This window comes from Mya arenaria, chromosome 10, assembly GCF_026914265.1.
Source record: "Mya arenaria isolate MELC-2E11 chromosome 10, ASM2691426v1".
Taxonomy (NCBI): domain Eukaryota; kingdom Metazoa; phylum Mollusca; class Bivalvia; order Myida; family Myidae; genus Mya; species Mya arenaria.
Genome location: NC_069131.1, coordinates 49,905,227 through 49,924,570, shown reverse-complemented (window position 1 = coordinate 49,924,570; position 19,344 = coordinate 49,905,227). Strand labels below are relative to the sequence as shown.

Sequence of the window (19,344 nt, the reverse complement as noted above, 5' to 3'; positions counted from 1 at the left end):
ACGCAGGGAATTGAACCTGCGATACCCGGGCTAATAGTCAAGTGGCTTGCCACTAGACCACAGAGTGTCCTTCCAGTCCATGTTGCATTATATTGGAGAGGTTTTGAAACGCAACCTGTACGTGTACCTGTCTGCTACATTTTTACGCTACGTAATCCAGGTACGTAGGCGTGTGCGTGTATGCTACATTTGAGGGCTACATTCTTTAGGTACATGTGCGTGTATGCTACATTTGAGAGCTACATTATTCAGGTACGTGTGCGTGTATGCTACATTTGAGGGCTACAGTATTCAGGTACGTGTGCGTGTATGCTACATTTTGAGCGCTACGTAATCCAGGTACGTGTGCGTGTACGCTAAATTTGAGGGCTACATTATTCAGGTACGTGTGCGTGTATGCTTCATTTAAGAGATACATTATTCAGGTACGTGTGCGTGTATGCTACATTTTGAGCGCTACGTAATCCAGGTACGTGTGCGTGTATGCTAAATTTGAGATCTACATTCTTTAGGTACGTGTGCGTGTATGCTACATTTGAGAGCTACATTACTTAGGTACATGGGGGTGATACATTTTGAGCGCTACGTTGTCCAGGAACTTGTACTTTGTGCACCTTTAAAGCATGAAGTTAATAATCAGAACACACGGTACATTGATAATCTACGCCATACTGGTAAGGGTAAAATTTAAAGTTGAACATTTATTGCAGTAAAAACATCTACAAAATCGAGAGGAATGTGTTGGGTCGACGTGCCTACTTGGTACGCATGGAAAAAGAAAACTCCAATACGACTTTATTTATGATGTGTTATTTTGTTTGTACTGGTAGCTTTACATGACACGCACAAGTAGTGTTTCGTAACATTTTTATTGTTACAGTTCAAATCTCAGTTCGTATATGTTTACAAATAAAACTAAAATGTCTGGCTAACGTATCGTGATATCTCTTTATTTTCTTCATAATTTCAATTAAACAACCCTTTTGAAGCCACAGCAGGTCAATGAAAGATAAAAGCTATATTAGGTTTTTAAGGCTATAGATGATAAAAAATAGTTTTGTAACAAGTGCTATTCAAATCTTTGCCGAAGCAAGTTTGTGTAGGAATTATTGTTATAACTAATACCATTTCATTACGCTAAGCAACGCACAAACTTATAAACATTTGCATTTATTTCAGCCAAGTTTCTCTTTGTTAGTTAAATTTGCCCTCCCAAGAATAAAGCTCACAATGTTACTTCTCCAAATGCGTTCTAGGGTTCAATAAATGAAATTCCAATGTTGCTAACATGAAATATCGACCATCCGCCATTACTTTCTGTCACGTGATCTGAGGTATATGTATTTCTACGCTGTCAGACACGCTTTTACCATGTTTGAAATATTCCTCCGCGGTTAAAACCAAAATGGAAACGTGGCGAATAAGTTCGCACTTTGAAACTGCGTTTAACCGTTGTTAAAATTCCAAAAGTTCAACAATCGTGAGAGACGGACCAAATTTAACCATATGTGCCCTTTCATGTCAGCCTAAGGTTTGAAACCTCGCCGAAAGATGACAAATATGTGCACATTGTACCTCTCATGGCAGATTACGGCCAACTAACGATTGGCTGGGGCAGTTCCGTTATCAACAGCTGCTTTAAGTAGGTCCTGAGACTTAGATAGTGAGACACTTTATCTCTTGGCTATCTTATCAATGTTTGCACAGGTAAAATGTCTTCATGTATTATTAGCTACTTGTATCTTTGTAATCTGGTTGTAAATATAAAAATTTATAATGTCCGCCATGTTTATTGCTTATTTGCTTAAATTCAAAATAGGGCTATTTATGACACTCGATAGGAGTGTTTATATATTATGCAAATTAGCTTCAGTACAAAGATCAAAAAGTGTCGATTTTACGAATTCCGTATACAGCGTTGTTTTATTCCTATCCGAAACATAAACTTTATATGTGACCATCGTATAAGACTCACTTCCTGTGTATAAATGACACGTTTTCCTGGAGTGTCAAAGAAGAGCCGCCGACGGCATTTCTGGGTTTTGGACGGGTTGCCTTGAATCCAAATTGAAGACTGATTTTATCTGCGTATGGTGTTGTAATTTTAATGTTCTAGAAGTGGATTTTATATGGCCGAACTGATAACAGGTAAGGAGATTGCGGCCGTTGTGCAGGTCGCCATATCAGTGGAATAGGAACTGATATGGCATTTTATGAATTTAATCAGGAAAGTGAAATTTGGCGCTTGTATGAATATAAATGAGGGGTTGGGGAATCGGTATCAGCATGATGATTTATCGCGTTTTATGGTGTTTGAGATGTTTGTCAACCTGCTAAATTGTGTCCTCATATTTTTGTTTTTATCTTTTGGACACTGGGGCTAAATATTGTGGTGATAGAAACAGAATTTGCTTCAAATGTGATAACCGTTATCTTTACACTGATATTTGTGTTCTTTAAGTCCAGTTTACATTGGTGATACCTTTTAATTCTTCGTCGAAATTCATCGGGTGCAAATGCGTCTTTTTTCTACATAAATTTCATTAACACAAACCACAAAACGGATTAATGAAGTTCTATTTCTGAATCGTGATTAACTACAAATCATGTATATTGAATACTCGACGTTTTACAATAAGAGAATTTTGGAATAATTAAAGGAAAGTAATTGAAAAGAAAACAAAAGGCAAGTCAACTTAATTTGAATTATAATTGAAAGACGCAATGTGCAGTTCACTCGCCGAAGGGACTACTTTTTACGGTCGCTACTTAGCGGTATTAGAGCGCAGGTGAGGTACTGTTTTAGTAATGGCGGACAGTGTAAAATTAGTCCGCCATATTGGATTTTGATTTAAATTTATGTTAATGTAAGGTAGGGTGTGATTTTAACTGTTATTTGACTTTACATGTTTATTGTAAGATGTTTTAGCTAGAAGAATGTAAACTTTGTGTTTGGTTTAAGGGTCTCAGAATAGCATAAACCCAGAAGGAATATTGCGTAAACTCGTGACACGTTAAACGTTGTGTCGGTAATGTCTTTCCTCAGATCGTATTTCATGTCATTATACGTGTTTTACTTTATTCAACTTGATATTTTTTTCATAGACTATAGCATTTTACGTAATGAAGGCAAAAACTAACTAAATCCGAAAGCACTTAAACGTGCGGTTGTGTGCATATGCAAAAGGGGGTCAAGCTAAATGCAGAAAGGGCTTTTCGCGTCTTTGATCCGAAAATTTCTGTAAGGGGGGGTGCTTAATTCCACTTTAAAATGGTAAATTTTCATTTAAAATAACTAAACAGTATACTATGCATTATATACATGTATAAAATGATTACAAGCTGCAAGGTTCTCTGAATGTGTGTTCGTCCTCAAACACAAAGGGTGCAAATTGAAATGTTAAGCATTGAACCCCATTTTGGACACATTTTATGCCTTTTATATCTGCATAATTTAACGGGAAAAGTTCCTGTTTACATGTCCAAGTTATAAATTACTGAGACTACTGATAAGCATATCGATTTCATACACATTGTGACAAGTGTTCAGAACCTTGTTAAAGCTCACAACTTGATAAACGACATCATTGTTAACTTTTAAGCGTGAAATATTTTATGGTGTGCGAATATATTCAAATAAAATAAATACAGCTGAAGAAGTTGTCATATTTTTTTAGAAAAAAACTGCAGTTTTCAAGTATACCCACTAAAGTTCCAGAGCAGTAAAGATTAATAACTTGGTTAACTTTAACATTGTTCTGAACAATCGAACCAACGTTCACCTGGGTGTATTTGCATTCACACGTTCACACTGAACACCCATTGATTTCATGTAGGAGTTTAGCTAAAGAATTATGGAAGGGTGCTGCACCCTGTCCATTTTTGGTAACAGCCTTCTGTTCTTATGGAGACCAGCATGGGCAGCCTTTTGCATTCATGTAGTTAAATGCCTAAGACTGTCAACTATGTATATATACAAAATTATTAAAACTTATAATAAGATTAAAAATGCATACGAACTTTACATATTAGGCACTAAAAACATAATATTACTTCAATTAAACAAAATTCCATACTATTTTCTGTGATATTTATCATGTTCAAAATCTTCACAGCCCAAAACAATGTACCATCTTCTTCCATAGCACCCTGTCCCTCTTTTACAGAAACGTTTTTATAAACCTGGCTTAAACCCTTGTTCATGTTTACGTCAAAGGGAACATATGCGAAAAAAACTTCAAAACTTCTTTCTCAATTTTGTTGGGATGATTTTGTTTTGCGCAACTATCACGTGACTTTTTTCGCGTATTATTGCCCCAGTTAATGATTGAAAATGCTTTAACTTTATTAATCTGGAGCTGGAAATTGTTCTATAGGAACAAATAGTTTTTTAACCAAATGGGTTTAAACCTTTAGTTGCACTCTCACAGATTGAACGTTTTGACAACTTTTTTTGTCTTGGAATGAACCAACTTTTGCGTAAATGTCTGGAAACCAGTTATATAAGACTATTGCTTAAAGCAGTACTAAAATGATGTCAAAAATCAGCTGGATATAAGACGAAACATTAAAGAACAGTCGAAACTGTCAATCTGTGAGAGTACAGCTTGAATGCATGTATTTGTCCTTGACCTTTATAAACTCATACGACAAGTTCAAAGTTTGTTTTAGTTTAAACATATTACTTTTTACTACTTGTTTTCATAACAACAACAACAACAACAATAATAATATTAATAATAATAATGATAATAATAATAATAATAATAATAATAATAATAATAATAATAATAATAATAATAATCATCATCATCATCATCATCATAATCATATTCATTATCATAATTACCATAATGATAAAAATTATATACATTTTTAGAAAACAAGTACACAATTATATTTATTCAAATGGTAAGGAGACAATATCTAATCACATAAAGTAACTTTACTGAAAATACTTCAGCATTTTTAAATGTATATCACAGAAGGCTGTAAATGTAAGTTTTATCTTTTCAACAGCTAATTTAACATTAAACATTGCTCTTGAGACCGTTTTTTAAAAACTACAAACTCCGTATTCAAGTTTGAATAATATAACAAAGTTGCATGTATTCCATGCAAGATACTTTCAGGATTCGTAGCATTATTAAGACAGGGACTCACTCAAAAAACATATTTAGAACGATTTTTTTTTACTTTATACTTTAATGGAGTTGAATTAGTGTACTTACTTTTATGAACAAACGCCAAAGAGCAACCGACATACACTCATTTGAAAATAATTCTGAGAGATAAAAAGGCTTAAAATAATACAATTTTAAATGTAGAGCAGTAAAAATTAACAACTGTGTTAACTTTACCATTGTTCTGAACAATCGACCCAAAGTTAACCAGTGTGTATTACAAATTCAATTTTCAAGTTTGAACAATATAGCAAAGTGGCTTGTATTCCATACATAATGCAATATAGTTATTTTTAATAGCGGAACTAAAGCTTTTCGACAAACTGGGGCGGTATTCATTTAACATCTTTAGCCATTTCCTGTCTTAAAGCTGCACTCTCACAGATTGAACGTTTTGACAGCTTTTTTAATTTTTTTGTCTCGGAACGAGCCAATTTTTGCGAAAATCCATGGACACCAGTTATGTAAGACTGCTGACAAAAAATCAGATCGCATTTTTATATCTATGTTCAACAATTGATGTTTTATGCTATTTCTTAAACCGTTAGTAACGGTTGAAGCCATAAATCCTTAATTTTCTAAAGGAAATATGAAAATCTACGATCTGATTTTTTGTCAGCAATCTTATATCATTGGTTTGCAGATATTTACGCAAAAAATTTCTCTTTCGATATAATAAATAAAAAAAGTTGTTAAAATGGCCAATCTGTGAGAGTGTAGCTTTAAGTCATTATCCGAAGATAAGTATCTCACTGTTAATATGATACAGAACAGAACATAACACAGAACTGTTCTGATAATATGATACAATAACTAAATTATATCTGAAATATTTTAAGGTCATTGATTTTATTAATTGATTAATATGCCCACATGTACATACTTTTATTTTAAAAACACGTATACTTTTCTTGTAATTTGACTATAAAATAAATCATGTAAGAAATCGACTTAAGTTAAGAATCGACTTAAAATGTTTTATAAATACCATCCAAGATTCAATTTCTGTCACATTTTAAAACATTGACTAACAATAGACCTCTTACTACAACATCTGATGATGTTGTTTCATTAAAACAAACAAAAAGAAAAAAGAAGCCAGCGCATTACAATGTTAATGCGAAATGATTTAAATACAGAACAAGTTTAATTACAATGTAAATTATCTCCGTGGTTGAAGTGGTTTCATCAGAATAGGAAGCAGGTTTAGTCTTTTTCTTTGTTTTTGATACTTCTTTTTCAATAAAATTAACATTTTCATTAGTTTTACTTTCCATGTAAAATTACCGAGCACGTGTGTTATAATCTATAAGAAGATAGCCAAGAAAAATTACATTTTCAATTAAATGTCTTTCATAGCAAAATTAGCAAGTACGTTTGTCATAATCTGTGCAAAAAATAAAAGCATAGCTATAAGTATATAATTTATTATAGTGTTATTCTCAGCTGCCGTTATTAACTATGGTCCCATTACCAAAAGGGATTTATTTTCCCAATTTGAATGCAAAATTTCTAACTCAATCTTTGTCCAGTTTTGCTCAAATTGTACACATTAGGGGCGATCATTCTTACACAGTCAATGTATAAATGCATATTGTGTTATCGCTGAATATATGTATAATTGAATTAATCTTTTGATCAAGTAACGAGGAATACGTTTGTGTTCAAATTACTTCATTAACGTCTTGAATCTTGAAATATTGAATTATAATTGGCATTGATTGGTCAATTAATCACTATCTTTGCGCGCGTTACTATTATACTTGTATACCTTAATTATCAATATAATGTTCATTAGTTACCCCATTTATAACATTGAAGATCCAAAATTTCCGTTTTAACGGGTATAAGCATCTCTCAAAACAGCCAAAAGAGCTCTGGAAAATGCTGTTATATTCATGTTCTTTTTAGTGTACACAGCATTATTCCAAGACCGACCAGGTTTCCAAGACCGACCCGTTTTTTTCTGTTTTTAAAAAAAAAAAAATCGTTTATGAATATTTGCTTAAAAAACTATTAATATTGTTTAAATCCTTTCAGAAATGATTTTCTAAAAATTAATACACCGTTTGCTCATAACGTCCAGATGACGCATTCTCTTTTTCTCTATTTCTTCAGGTGGGAAATATCTGTTTATAGACAGCTGCAAGGCTTTCGACGGTACGGACCGGACTCGTACATCACCGCATACTTCAAAGCTAGAAGCCATTTGCGAAAATTTATATTCCTTAAACATAGACATCCGTGTTTGGAAAGTGTGGGAATAACTTGATAAATGGTACAATTAAAGAGGTTTAAGTCTCTATTTAGTAAGATATTGATAATCCGAAAGGGTTTCAACAAGGGGAGATAATGGGACGTGTTCCGTTTGTTTAAAATATGGAATATACGTTTTTTGGCCATACAAAGCTGGATTAAATGAAAACTTTAAAACTGAACTGATAGTTTGCATCTCTGTGAAGTACAAGCACATATTTTAAACAAGATATTTAATGATTTTCATAAAACGGGATATTTTAAAGAAGTTTTAAATCGTGTTTAAAAATGTCGGAGGCGGCAGTGGTTCAATCTGACAATATACCTTATAACTTGTCGACATCAGCTAAGGCAGAATTGAAGTACAAAATCCACCAGCATTTTCGCGATGAAACAGCCTCGCCACACATTCGAACAGCGTCTCCATACCAACAGCATGTGACATCATCACCTGCACGTGCATCTCCTAGTTCTGTGGCTTACTCGCCACATCCGGGTTCTCAACAACATGGAAATGACTCAGCAGATATGGATTCGAACTCAAGCAATGTCGAACCAAATGTGTACGAAAATGGAGCGAGTGGGGACCATTCTGAAGGCATGTATGCGAGTGATGGGACGGAAGTAGCGTACGCAAGGGAAGATAACTCAGCTGCCTACCAAGATGAAGACCATGACATTTCTCAGTCAGAGCAAGACATGACAAATACGGGCGCCATGTCCTCAGAGGCAAACATGGCGGCCATGACCTTGACCCATGAGGAAAATCTGGACTCTCGTATGAACGGCCTCCCGAATGAGGAGGCAATGGGAATGAACCAGCATCCTGTCGTCAAACCAGACGAACGTGGTGAAGTTTTGAACTATTCCTCCGATGGTAATGTATATACCCAGCTAGGCGGGTCTGAACATGACGGCAGGTCGGAGCAGCTTATTACTATCGATCCAGGTTACCAGCATGAACATACAAACCACCACAACCAGCGAGGAACCAATCACAGTGTGTTGAGTGCGGCTTTACGTAGCGGGTACACAGTCCAAAACATGACCCACTTAACCCCATCTAGTCAGATGACGACTATCACAAATTATGATAACACAACTCATCTCCTCCCTCAAGCCGATGTGGAGGCTTTTTTCAGCGATATGGAACGGCCCATGGCCACAACTGTGAGTCTAACATCGGGGATGTATGCAACCGGAAATGGTCAGTTCACCACCTTGACTAATCCGCCCGGCCTTGCGCTCGCTCATGCATATCACGCGTCTGAGGGTGGACGGCTCGTGACTCTTCAGCCGCCTTCTTACAGTGACAGCCATGGGGACTATGGGTTAACCCAGCTGTATCCGTCTCGCCAGGGCGCCGTACCTTCCGCCTACCTTAGTAGTGATGGCAATGCTAGCTCATCACCGACACCACAGGCGAATGCCGCCTGGGGTGTCTCACAAGATGCCCTCTACGCGGCATCAAATCCCGGTCAATCCATGGGAAATCAGAAGTACGCCTACTCAGAAAGCGGAAGTGCCTCTCCGCAGGATCACGAATCACAGCTCCAGAGCGGCGCGTACGGGCGCAGTTCCGGTATGGTGGCCCCGGGATCATACACCGGATACTTGACCCAGGACTTGAACTCGGCGGCCGGCTGGTACCAAAATGTATCCAGCCCCTATTCCGACGTCCGACCCACGGGTGAGTTAGATTTAGTTATTTCCACCCCCATTGAACCGTTGTAAGCCTAGTTATTTTTGTCCCATTAACTATATGCAAGGCGATCTCTTTAATGATATCATTTGAAATAAAAAACGATAGATAGATAATATTAATCTGTGACATAACAATACATAGTAGAGCTTGTATTTCGTTCGACATGTCAACGAAATGTAAGAATTAACATCAACGTGATCCGTGTTCCATTATTCACGGCCTTAAACATAGATAATCTACTTCGTATTTCTGTCCTTATGAACATTCCATCAAAACAGTGCCTTGAAAAGATATCAATTCTTTCGGTTTAACCAAGCATCAAAAAAAGTTTTGAATACTTAAATAAATGCGATAAAGTTTATCATGTTAAAGCATTTATTAACCTTCCCTGAAAATGGATAGGTTACTTTAGTCTTGACGTGATCCAAACAATGGTGTCCATCTGTTGACTTTTAATTCTTCCTTTATCTTATCATTGGATATATCTAAAATTGTTGCCTTATTTAGAATTCTTCCATTCTGTTCATTCAGTCATTCGTTGGTTCGCTCATTCGTTTATTCATATATTAATTATTTCTGAAAATCAAGCAATTAAACAGCGAATCACAATCCAGTCATTCACTCACTCACTTAATAATTGATTGCCTGATTGCTTTGTTGCTTGCTTGATTGCTTGATTAATTCACTGATGAATTTATTGGTTGGTTGGTTGGTTGATTGATTGATTGATTCATCGATTCATTCGTTTATTCATTCACTTATTCATTCATCCATCCATCCATCCATCCATCCATCCATCCATCCATCCATCATCCATCCATCCATCCATCCATCCATCCATCCATCCATCCATTCATTCATTCATTCATTCATCCATCCATCCATCCATCCATCCATCCATCCATCCATCCATCCATCCATCCATCCATCCATCCATTCATTCATTCATTCATTCATTCATTCATTAGTTCGTTCGTTCGTTCGTTCGTTCGTGTTTTTTTTATTCATTCCTCAGATCATTCATCCATTCGTTCGTTCAGTCATTCATTTATTCACTTAATTTCTCTTCGATCACACATTATTCATTGAAGTCATGAAAAAGGAACACGTGAACAAAAACTATTTTCAATTACTTAGAAAATCAGGCAATCGACAATTTTGACCGTCAATTCGTTCTGCAAAAGCGACCAAGCGTTCTATGGGTTATAAAATGGAGAAAATTTGAATATACATGTAATGCTGATTCCTCATTGGTTCACAAACAATTATTAAGGTTGCTGAATGTATGTCAATGGAACATTTAAACGGAAGTTCCTATTTTGTGTAGGCCTTCTCTTAAAGATGCACTCATACTCCAAACAAAGAATGTTATGAAGGATGCCGAGTTAAATTTGAAAGAAATGAGCATAAAACACGGTATTTCTACCTTCTGATACTATAGTAGACCACTGTAAATATTTTAGCATTCACCAATCGTTTAATATTTTAGCGCTTTCCGCTATTAAATACACGGTTACAATCTTGTTGATACAATCAGTAGTTGATATTTTCCATAAATGCTTAATAAAGTAAGTGGTTAAAGGTTTATCACTCAAAATGTATGATTATTGTACATGCGTATGTATTGAATTTGAATAAGAGTGTCACTTTAAAATAGCACCGGACTTGATTCTAGCATGTATAAATGCACCCAATTCTTGATACAGTTCTAAATCATACCCACATTAAAACAAAATAATATAAAAGTGCAATTCCAAATATTGCCACAAGTTGTAAATATTACCGAATATTCCTAAACGGCTTCAATAATCGTTAATAAGTTGGTGTCTAAGGTCGTAAAACTTTTAATATTGGACCATAAATTCCTGGATACCGTGTAAGGCCCGGGTTTATGGGCGTTGTTCAAACATAGCCGTATTTACAAAGCATTATGAGCTAAACACCGGCATATGAGGTACCGGTGATTTATATACAATCAATGGTTTTGCAGTAACGTATTGTAAAACTAAGTCCATTTGATCAAAATGTAGTGACTTTGATAAAGTGCTTTTATTTAAAGTAGTTTACCCACAAATAGTCTCTGTTTTTAGTCCCATATTGAAAATTATCTGTCTCCATCAGGCATAGAAAGATGGTTATTTTTTGTTGAATATAAAAACAAAACAGAACATTACAGAAAAGAACATAATGTGAATATAACTTATGCATATACAGCTCATCGTTAGAAAAATAAACAAATACAAATCGTAAGTGCGTTCTAAATGAAAATATGAATATGTTTGCAAAATAATTACAAACATTTTAAACAATATTGTGAAATTTAAAGATAATTTAACAGAAATATATATAAGGGTGTCTTAAAAGGTGATTTTATACATATATTTTGACATGAATAATATTCTCTCATGCGCTCTAACCTGCGTTCAATAAAAGTGTTTGTGGCTAACGCTGTGTGATTTGGTTCCCCGCATGCAGGGTATACACTGCGATTTAGCAGGGGCACAAAACTAAGCTGCATTCACTCTCGAACTGGCAAGGTCGACAACTCTTATAAAGTTGGACTTCTTGTATTTAAAGTTGCGGAGGTTCATTCTCTTGAAAAACAACTATCTGAAAATTGTTGTCGATATAACGTGCTTAAGTGAAGAAAGAAAAAAAAAGAATATTCGGATATGATCTTAATCCGATTAGGGTGCAGCACTTTTTCACAGAAAACGTTAACACAAAGCTTTGATTTATCGGAATCATCAGTGCTGAAAAATTGGAGTTAGATGCTTTTTCACTGTTCCTATGTAAGATTCAATCTCCACATAAAAAATAGAAATTTATATTGTATTGTAATATCTAATGTTCACCTGCATTTTTGCCGTCTTAAAGGGCTATCATTTGAATACAGATACTTAAAGGATTTTGACAAGTTTGACTACACCTGTGTATTTAAAGGGACTCGCTCATGTTTTTGTAAAATGCTTTTTTTCTGTATGACGAATAAAGTGTTGCAAATCATTAGGAGTGTTAAAACTAAGATATTGACGGCTGGAGTCCGTCAACAAATGTTGATAAATGCTCAAATATTGTCTTTGAAGTCCATGATATTGAAAAACCTTAGTAACGCGTTTCAATAAAAGTCTTAATGCACCAGTCAATTGTAACCACGGCCCCCCAGGTCCGGGGGTATAGCGGGGATAGGGGGGGGGGGGAAATGGGCCGTGTTTTTACCTTCCAGGTGGCCCCGCAGTGCCGGGTGACTGCGGTGGTTTTGTCTTCACGCCAAATATAGCGGGAAATTGTCCTTATCTAGGGTCCCTTTGGTGCGGGGGCATTTGGCGGGGATTTTACCATCAGTTCGTTCCCGGGATTGGCTGGACCGAAAGTCAAAGTCCCCGCTATTCCCCGGACCGGGGGGGGGGGGCGTGGTTACAATTGACTGGTGAATTTTGGTCGTGTGTCATGAGTTTTCACTATACTGTGGTGGTGTTAGTAGTTTATACTCCGGGTCCCGGCGTGAGCACATTGAAGGGTCCCAGAGTGACAGTTTAACCACCGCACACCTATCCTGGGCGGTGAACCAGTACTAGGTGCCTTCACTTCTGCAAGGAACTGACAACTTCTGTACATACCAGGGGCAGTGGTACAGTGCGAATGGTCGTAGAAAGTATTTCATAACCAATCACAACGGAAGTGACCTGGTCCGCCCGGGAATCGAACCCTGGTTGTCCGATTAACAGTCCAACGCTCTACCGACTGAGCTAACCGGGCGGACGTTTTCACTATACCGGCGTGGGTTCGCACCCCACTCAAACCAGAATATTTTTATACTTTAAGTGGATTTTTTCTGCAATCTCGGTATTAAATAGTGAACTTTTTATAATAAAGGTGCTCTCAGATGCCTTGCCGGGAAAAACAATTGGTGCCAAAACATGAGCGAGTCCTTTTAAAAGCAGGCTTACATTGAACGGTAACACACGTCTTAGGAACAATTTATTATAATAGTTTAATTCTAAATTATATTCATGCCATCCCGGCTCAATAAAGGATTTTTAACCTAAAAAATAATTCAACAAATTTTGAGGAAATTTAATAATTATTAAGGGAGGGAACTCTTTCTCATTGCCGTAGGTTCGAATTGTCCGCCCTTCTTCATTTGGCGCCATTTTCATTTGTCTTTTAATACGGCTGGGACGTTTGTTTTCGGGTATAGATGGCTGCTTTTAATAGAAATAAGCTAAATGTCTATGTTAATATCATTTCGGTCTAGCAGCCAATTATTCGGCCAAATTAAAAATATATTTTACATTTTCTTTTGTTTTTCCTGAGCGCAATAATTTCAATTTAATTAAGTCACCTTTGAATTTCAATTCGCAAAATAAAACCAGTGTTAGTTTCGAATTCACAACAAAAGCCCTAGTAAACTGTCTGTAAGCTCTGCCAAGCGTCTGTGCCCTTCACGAGTGAAACTGCATTTTTTCAATTAATTCTTCATTTATTTCCAAGTCTACGTAGCTTATAAGAAGATCAATTTTAATGCATGTAAACATGAATCCATCAGCGCAAAGATTAGTCAATAATTATGCCGCAAATCTTGCTTGAAAGATAAAATGTATTTAATAAAATTAAATGTCTGTTCGCGTTATCATTAGTGGTTATCCATTAAGTTCTGGGGCTGAATTGTCTCCATAGATTCTGCTCGTTCGAAAGATTGAGACGTGAATGAAGAAGATAACATAAATGCATGTCATTGTCGGTCCAAAATTACTATTTTGGCGAATACCTCCCCCCCCCCCCCTCTCCCCCCTCTCGGTGGGGATAAAACCTCCTTCTTTGACTCCCAAAATTATTAAAGTTATACTGGGGATGTGAAAAAAGCACTAACGGGTTTGAGAGGGGGTAGGATTGTAGAATTTAACTTTTCATGTTACTATGATAGGAAACATATGCATAATTATATAATGCATTAATTTATATAAGAAACTATATTTTCGGCTGGAGTGTACAACTGGATTCATACGAAAGATTTTAAATAAAGCATTTTAGGTACAAGTGTATTACATATTGAATTTGTCTGGTTAGCGCAGTGGTTTGAGCACATGCTTTTTCGCCTAAGCGACCCAGGCTCTCCTGTTAGTCCCGGTTTTTCCGGTTAGCGCAGTGGTTAGATCACTCGCTTCTCACAAGAACCCGAGTTGTCCGGTTAGCGCAGTGGTTAGAACACTCGCTTCTCACTAAGGTGACCCGGGTTCGATTTTCCGAACTGGGCGCATGTGAGTTCGGTTGGTGATCACCAAACCAGACAAGTGGGTTTTATCCGGGTTCACCGGTTTTCCCTCACAATACATGACCACACTCGCACAAAATATTGCCAGCGAGTGTGACTTAGCATAAGTTAATATAACTTCCTTCGCAATCATTGTAAAATAAATACAGATTAAACTAAATGGATTTAAATAAAAAAAATTCGTTTAATGTAACTTTTAAGGTTTGGAACATGTACAAAAGTCGCTGATTTAAAACAAAATAGCTTTGAAATTGTGACTCATCTTAAATTAAAATATTTGTATCTCCAAGGGTATTATTTGGGGGATTTTATGGGCTCATGTTTGTTTTTTAAATTTAGTGGTAGTGTTTTAGCTATTCGTGGAACAAAGAAGCCATGTCGAGCCGTTAAAGAACGCATGCTTTAAAGCATAGTAAATTCGAACGAAGTCATTAAAGATCGTCACACATTTAATCGTAAAACAAACATCACTCGTTTTATTTAGGTCGACACAGATTATTTCTGCACTTTGATCTTTTGGCCGAAGATTATCGCTACATGTAAAGTTGACATTAGGGAAATATCCTTTGTTTCATCTACCAAAAAAAATAGGATAGGTAGGTAGGTATGCATAACTTTTTCTCTCTTTTTTTTGAGAACCGGGATTTTCTACCGAACCGACCTATATCATATCAGGGTATATAACTATTGTAGAAAAAAATAATATCAAAAGGTATCATTTAAACATGTACATCTTTTAGGAACGAAAAAAATAAGGACGGTCGGTGTAAGTGGAAACACAAAAAAATACGCCTTAGTCAAGTTTTGTATGTATTCCTGGGTTCTCTTTTTGCAGTTAAAGATGGGTATAATTTGTGCTTACTTTTCCGGTGGTTTTGGCTGGGGGTATATGCAGTGGGAAACGAAAGTACATTTTGAGAAACGAAAGAGGATTATTTTCCTTTTTTTATAGTCCATTCGACATTTCTACCATAACCAAGAGCGGTGTTTAAAGCTGCACTCTCACAGATTGAACGTTTTGACAACTTTTTTTATTTTTTGTCTTGGAACTAGCCAATTTATTCAAAATTGTATGAAATACAAGTGGTATAAGACTGCTGACAAAAATTCAGATCGCAGATTTTCATATTTAATTTCAAAAATTGATGTTTTATGCATTTTTCTTAAACCGTTAGTAACGGTTCAAGACATAAAACATCAATTTTCGAACGTAAATATGAAAATCTGCGATCTAATCTTTTGTCAGTGGTCATATACCATTAGTTTGCAGATATTTACGCAGAAATTGGTTCATTCCAAGACAACAAAATAAAAAAAAGTTGTCAAAACGGTAAATCTGTGAGAGTGCAGCTTTTAAAGCGTTCACCATAATTATTTAATACATCTCGATAAAAAAAATGACGAAATGTTATAACGATTTTTAAATTTTAACTTGTAAACTTGTAATCTAAAAGTAAAAAAAAAAAATCAAAGTTTAACATTTATAAAATGAAAGTTGAAAACAAAGATTAATTGTCTAAAGTGCTATAAAGTCCTTAAAATTTTATTTTACATCTTTATCCAACAAAAATACACATGTGTCACCCACGTGCCAAAAATTCCAATCAAGCAATAAACGGTTCTATTGTTTATTCTACGCTCGATTTATTACGTGTTTATTCAACTGTGACACTTCCTCCCCTAATAAGTATGTATACATGTCGGATAGTACCGAGGTAATCCGCATCAATGTGACATCTGACATAATTATGCGAAGTCATAAACAGACACTTTTGTATCCATCCCAGATTCATCATATACATGTGCGAAGTGTTCAGTTAGAGAATTTCTTTATCAGTCGAACTTTGCTGGCGTATTATTTGGACAAACTGAATTGGCTTATAAGTTATAGCAAATTATATCAGTACATGAATGATAGAGTTTTAATCGTTTTGAGATAAGAATAAGTTAGTTAAGAAATATAATATTGTGCCAAGATGATGTCATATAATGGGATATTGCCACAGTTTGATTATTTCTGTCAAAACCAGGAACAGTTTCAGTATCAGCAACACTTCGGTGAGTTTGACTTCGTGTAAAAATGATGATGATGATGATGATGATGATGATGATGATGATGATGATGATGATGATGATGATGATGATGATGATGATGATGATGATGATGATGATGATGATGATGATGATAGTAATAATAGTAATAATAATAGTAGTAGTAATAATAATGAAATTGATAAGAAATCATATTTATATATACATTTTAATTATTATTTTGTGAACATAAAAAAGTACAGTACAAAAATGATGATGATGATGATGATGATGATGATGGATTGTAAATTGTTGATGATGATTAAAAATATGTTGTTGTTTTTTAATTCAATTAATTTTCGAACGAGAGTAACTAATCATTATTGAATTATTATAATCCGGTAGTAATTATTGATAAATGAATATGGAATTGATTATTGAATTAATGAAATGTCATGCAAACCAATGAATGAATGAATGAGTCAGTGAATATTATAAGTGTTAAAATGAAGGATTAAAAAGTTGTGTCAACATAAAAATACATGAGTAACTACAAATAAATAAATAAATACATTCCCCCTAGCCTTCAGCAAATAAACCCAGAGTGTATTTTAGTGCAATGTGATGTCTGTGTATGTCAAAATAAACATTGGCATTTTAGTTCGTTCACTCGAGCCAGTGACAACATGGCACATGTTCGACAAACATAAGATCTATCTAAATATTACCTTCCGCATAAATTTGAGTAAAATAGAGAGAAAATGTTCATTTATTTGTATACATATATTATTGGGTAATTTGCGTTTTATGTGAACCGAAATCCCCGGGGGTCAAACTCACCCCACCCCCAAACATGAGACAAAATTGCCCACAAGGGTAAAATTTCCACTGTGGGTTTTTGTGTTTACAATCCACATATTTCCCTGTGATATATTTGCCGACTAAACATACATGATACTTCTATATGCTAACTTGCCTCCGAGGGAAAATATCTTTATGTAAAATCAGTGAAATATATTCCAAGAAAAATAGCATTTATTGAACCATCTTGATAACTGCTTGAACTTAGGATACGAAAATCAGCGGTATTGCAATAAGTGTGTTTCCCAAATCATTGACTAGCCTATACACTGATACACATATCTAAGTTCACTTTAATGTGGGATTCGGATCTTTTCTTAGAACATATACGATATACAGATACGATTTTTGACAATAAATGAATAGAAAAAAAAGTTTCAAATATTTGCGTATGTCCCAATGTTTTAACTTTATAACAGGACTGGTATGTTGATTTCTTAAATTAGCCATAGTCAGTTTCAAAAAATAAAAAAAAATCAGTTTTTCAAGCAGTAGCGTATCAATATTTCACAAAGTTAATGAAAACAAAGTATTTTGATATGATTGAGTTATAATAGCACACGACCGGTAAGATACTTATGAAAATGACTTAAGTAAACGTTTTGTGAATACCGCATCAGGAAGGTCCTCTTTCTCTCGTCAAAGTCCGGTGTCCGATTTCACAGAGATTTGGACAAGGGCGTAGCTAGCCCACAAATATTTTTCATTCAAGATACTGAAATACTTTTAAGTATCATTTAAGTTTGTGTTTATTCGGTTTAGCTTAAGGGCAACGGAAGGGTGCTGCATTTTGCTTTGATTAAACCTCTATTGTGATTGTAAATAGGGACGAACTTTTCATTTTGGGCAGTAAAATCTATAATGACTTTAATTTAACATAATTTCTATCATGTTTCGTCAAATTTGTAATGTTCAAAATTTCCACAGAATAATACAATGTACCCTCTTTTCCCTTAGCATGGAGTCCCTCTTTTACAGCAACTTGTCCATTTAAATTCTTGCTAAAACCCTATGTTTAAAGCTTAGTTTTAAAGATTATGTGTGTTAATGTACAAAAGCACTCTAGCAGCGTAAGATTTTTCTTGGAAGGACCCTTCATTGGAATCATTTATAACATTTTATGCCTCGTTTAAGCATATTTAAGGTATTTAACCACTTAACAAAGCTAAATTCCTCAAGAAGAAACCTTAACAAATTATAGGTTACAAGGTTTTAACAATGCGACAAATACTGTATTCGTTGACCCCCCCCCCTCCACCGCACCCCCCCCCCCCTCTCCTTTCAACAAAGCTACGCCCCTAAGTCACATTAACATGTTTTGCCTCAGTCTCTCAAGAGCTCTACTCACTTCGACATTTAACGGGGACTCGGGAGCCGGATGGCTGTCTGAAAAGTTTGGTTTTAACTGCAAAATGCTGGAATATATAAGATTTTAACTTTTGATAAAATAATTCGTGCATGAAAACCTGGGCGTGATAATGGATCTTGATGCTGATATTAAACTTTTGGCCAAGTTCTATTTGAGTGGTAAGGATACTTTTGTTTAGAGTATCAATCCAATTAATAAGACAATTATTTTGATAGTACTTGTAAACTTTAAAGATAAACACTTGTTTTGATAAATATTGTGGTCAATGTTTCATCGTATGTGATTAAGAATATTATATAGATTTGCATTTCTTTGATGTTAAGTATGTTTATGTATAATAGACATGCAATTTCGCCTTTTCTCTGAGTCGCATATCATTGTTGTTGTTTTTTGTTGCATTTTCTTGCAAAATATTACAACCATAACACACAATGGCAGGTAATATCACAATCTGCGTCATGATGAATTCATGACTTTGGACTTCACTGGTCATGAATTCAAGACTTTTGACATTGTATGGTAATAAATTGAATGACTAAGAATTTAAGACTTTTGAATGGTCTTAAATTTCATCGTTTGACATTGAATTAAGATAAATTTAAGACTTCGACATTGAATGGTCATGAATTCAATACATTGACCTTTAATGGTCATGAATTCAAGA

General features: G+C 35.2%; 1 protein-coding gene across 4 annotated transcripts in view; it reads left to right on the top strand.

The window, feature by feature from the left end:
- Positions 1–1,969: 1,969 nt before the first annotated feature.
- Positions 1,970–19,344, top strand: part of LOC128206672 (uncharacterized) — a 31,746-nt gene continuing 14,371 nt past the window's right edge. For 2 of the 4 annotated variants that reach the window (XM_052909282.1, XM_052909279.1), the window contains exons 1-2: positions 2,797–2,872; positions 7,302–9,129. In XM_052909282.1, coding sequence (XP_052765242.1) covers positions 7,728–9,129 — 1,402 coding nt within the window. In that variant the 5' untranslated portion in view covers positions 2,797–2,872; positions 7,302–7,727. The other 2 variants (XM_052909281.1, XM_052909280.1) reach the window with 2 other exon arrangements.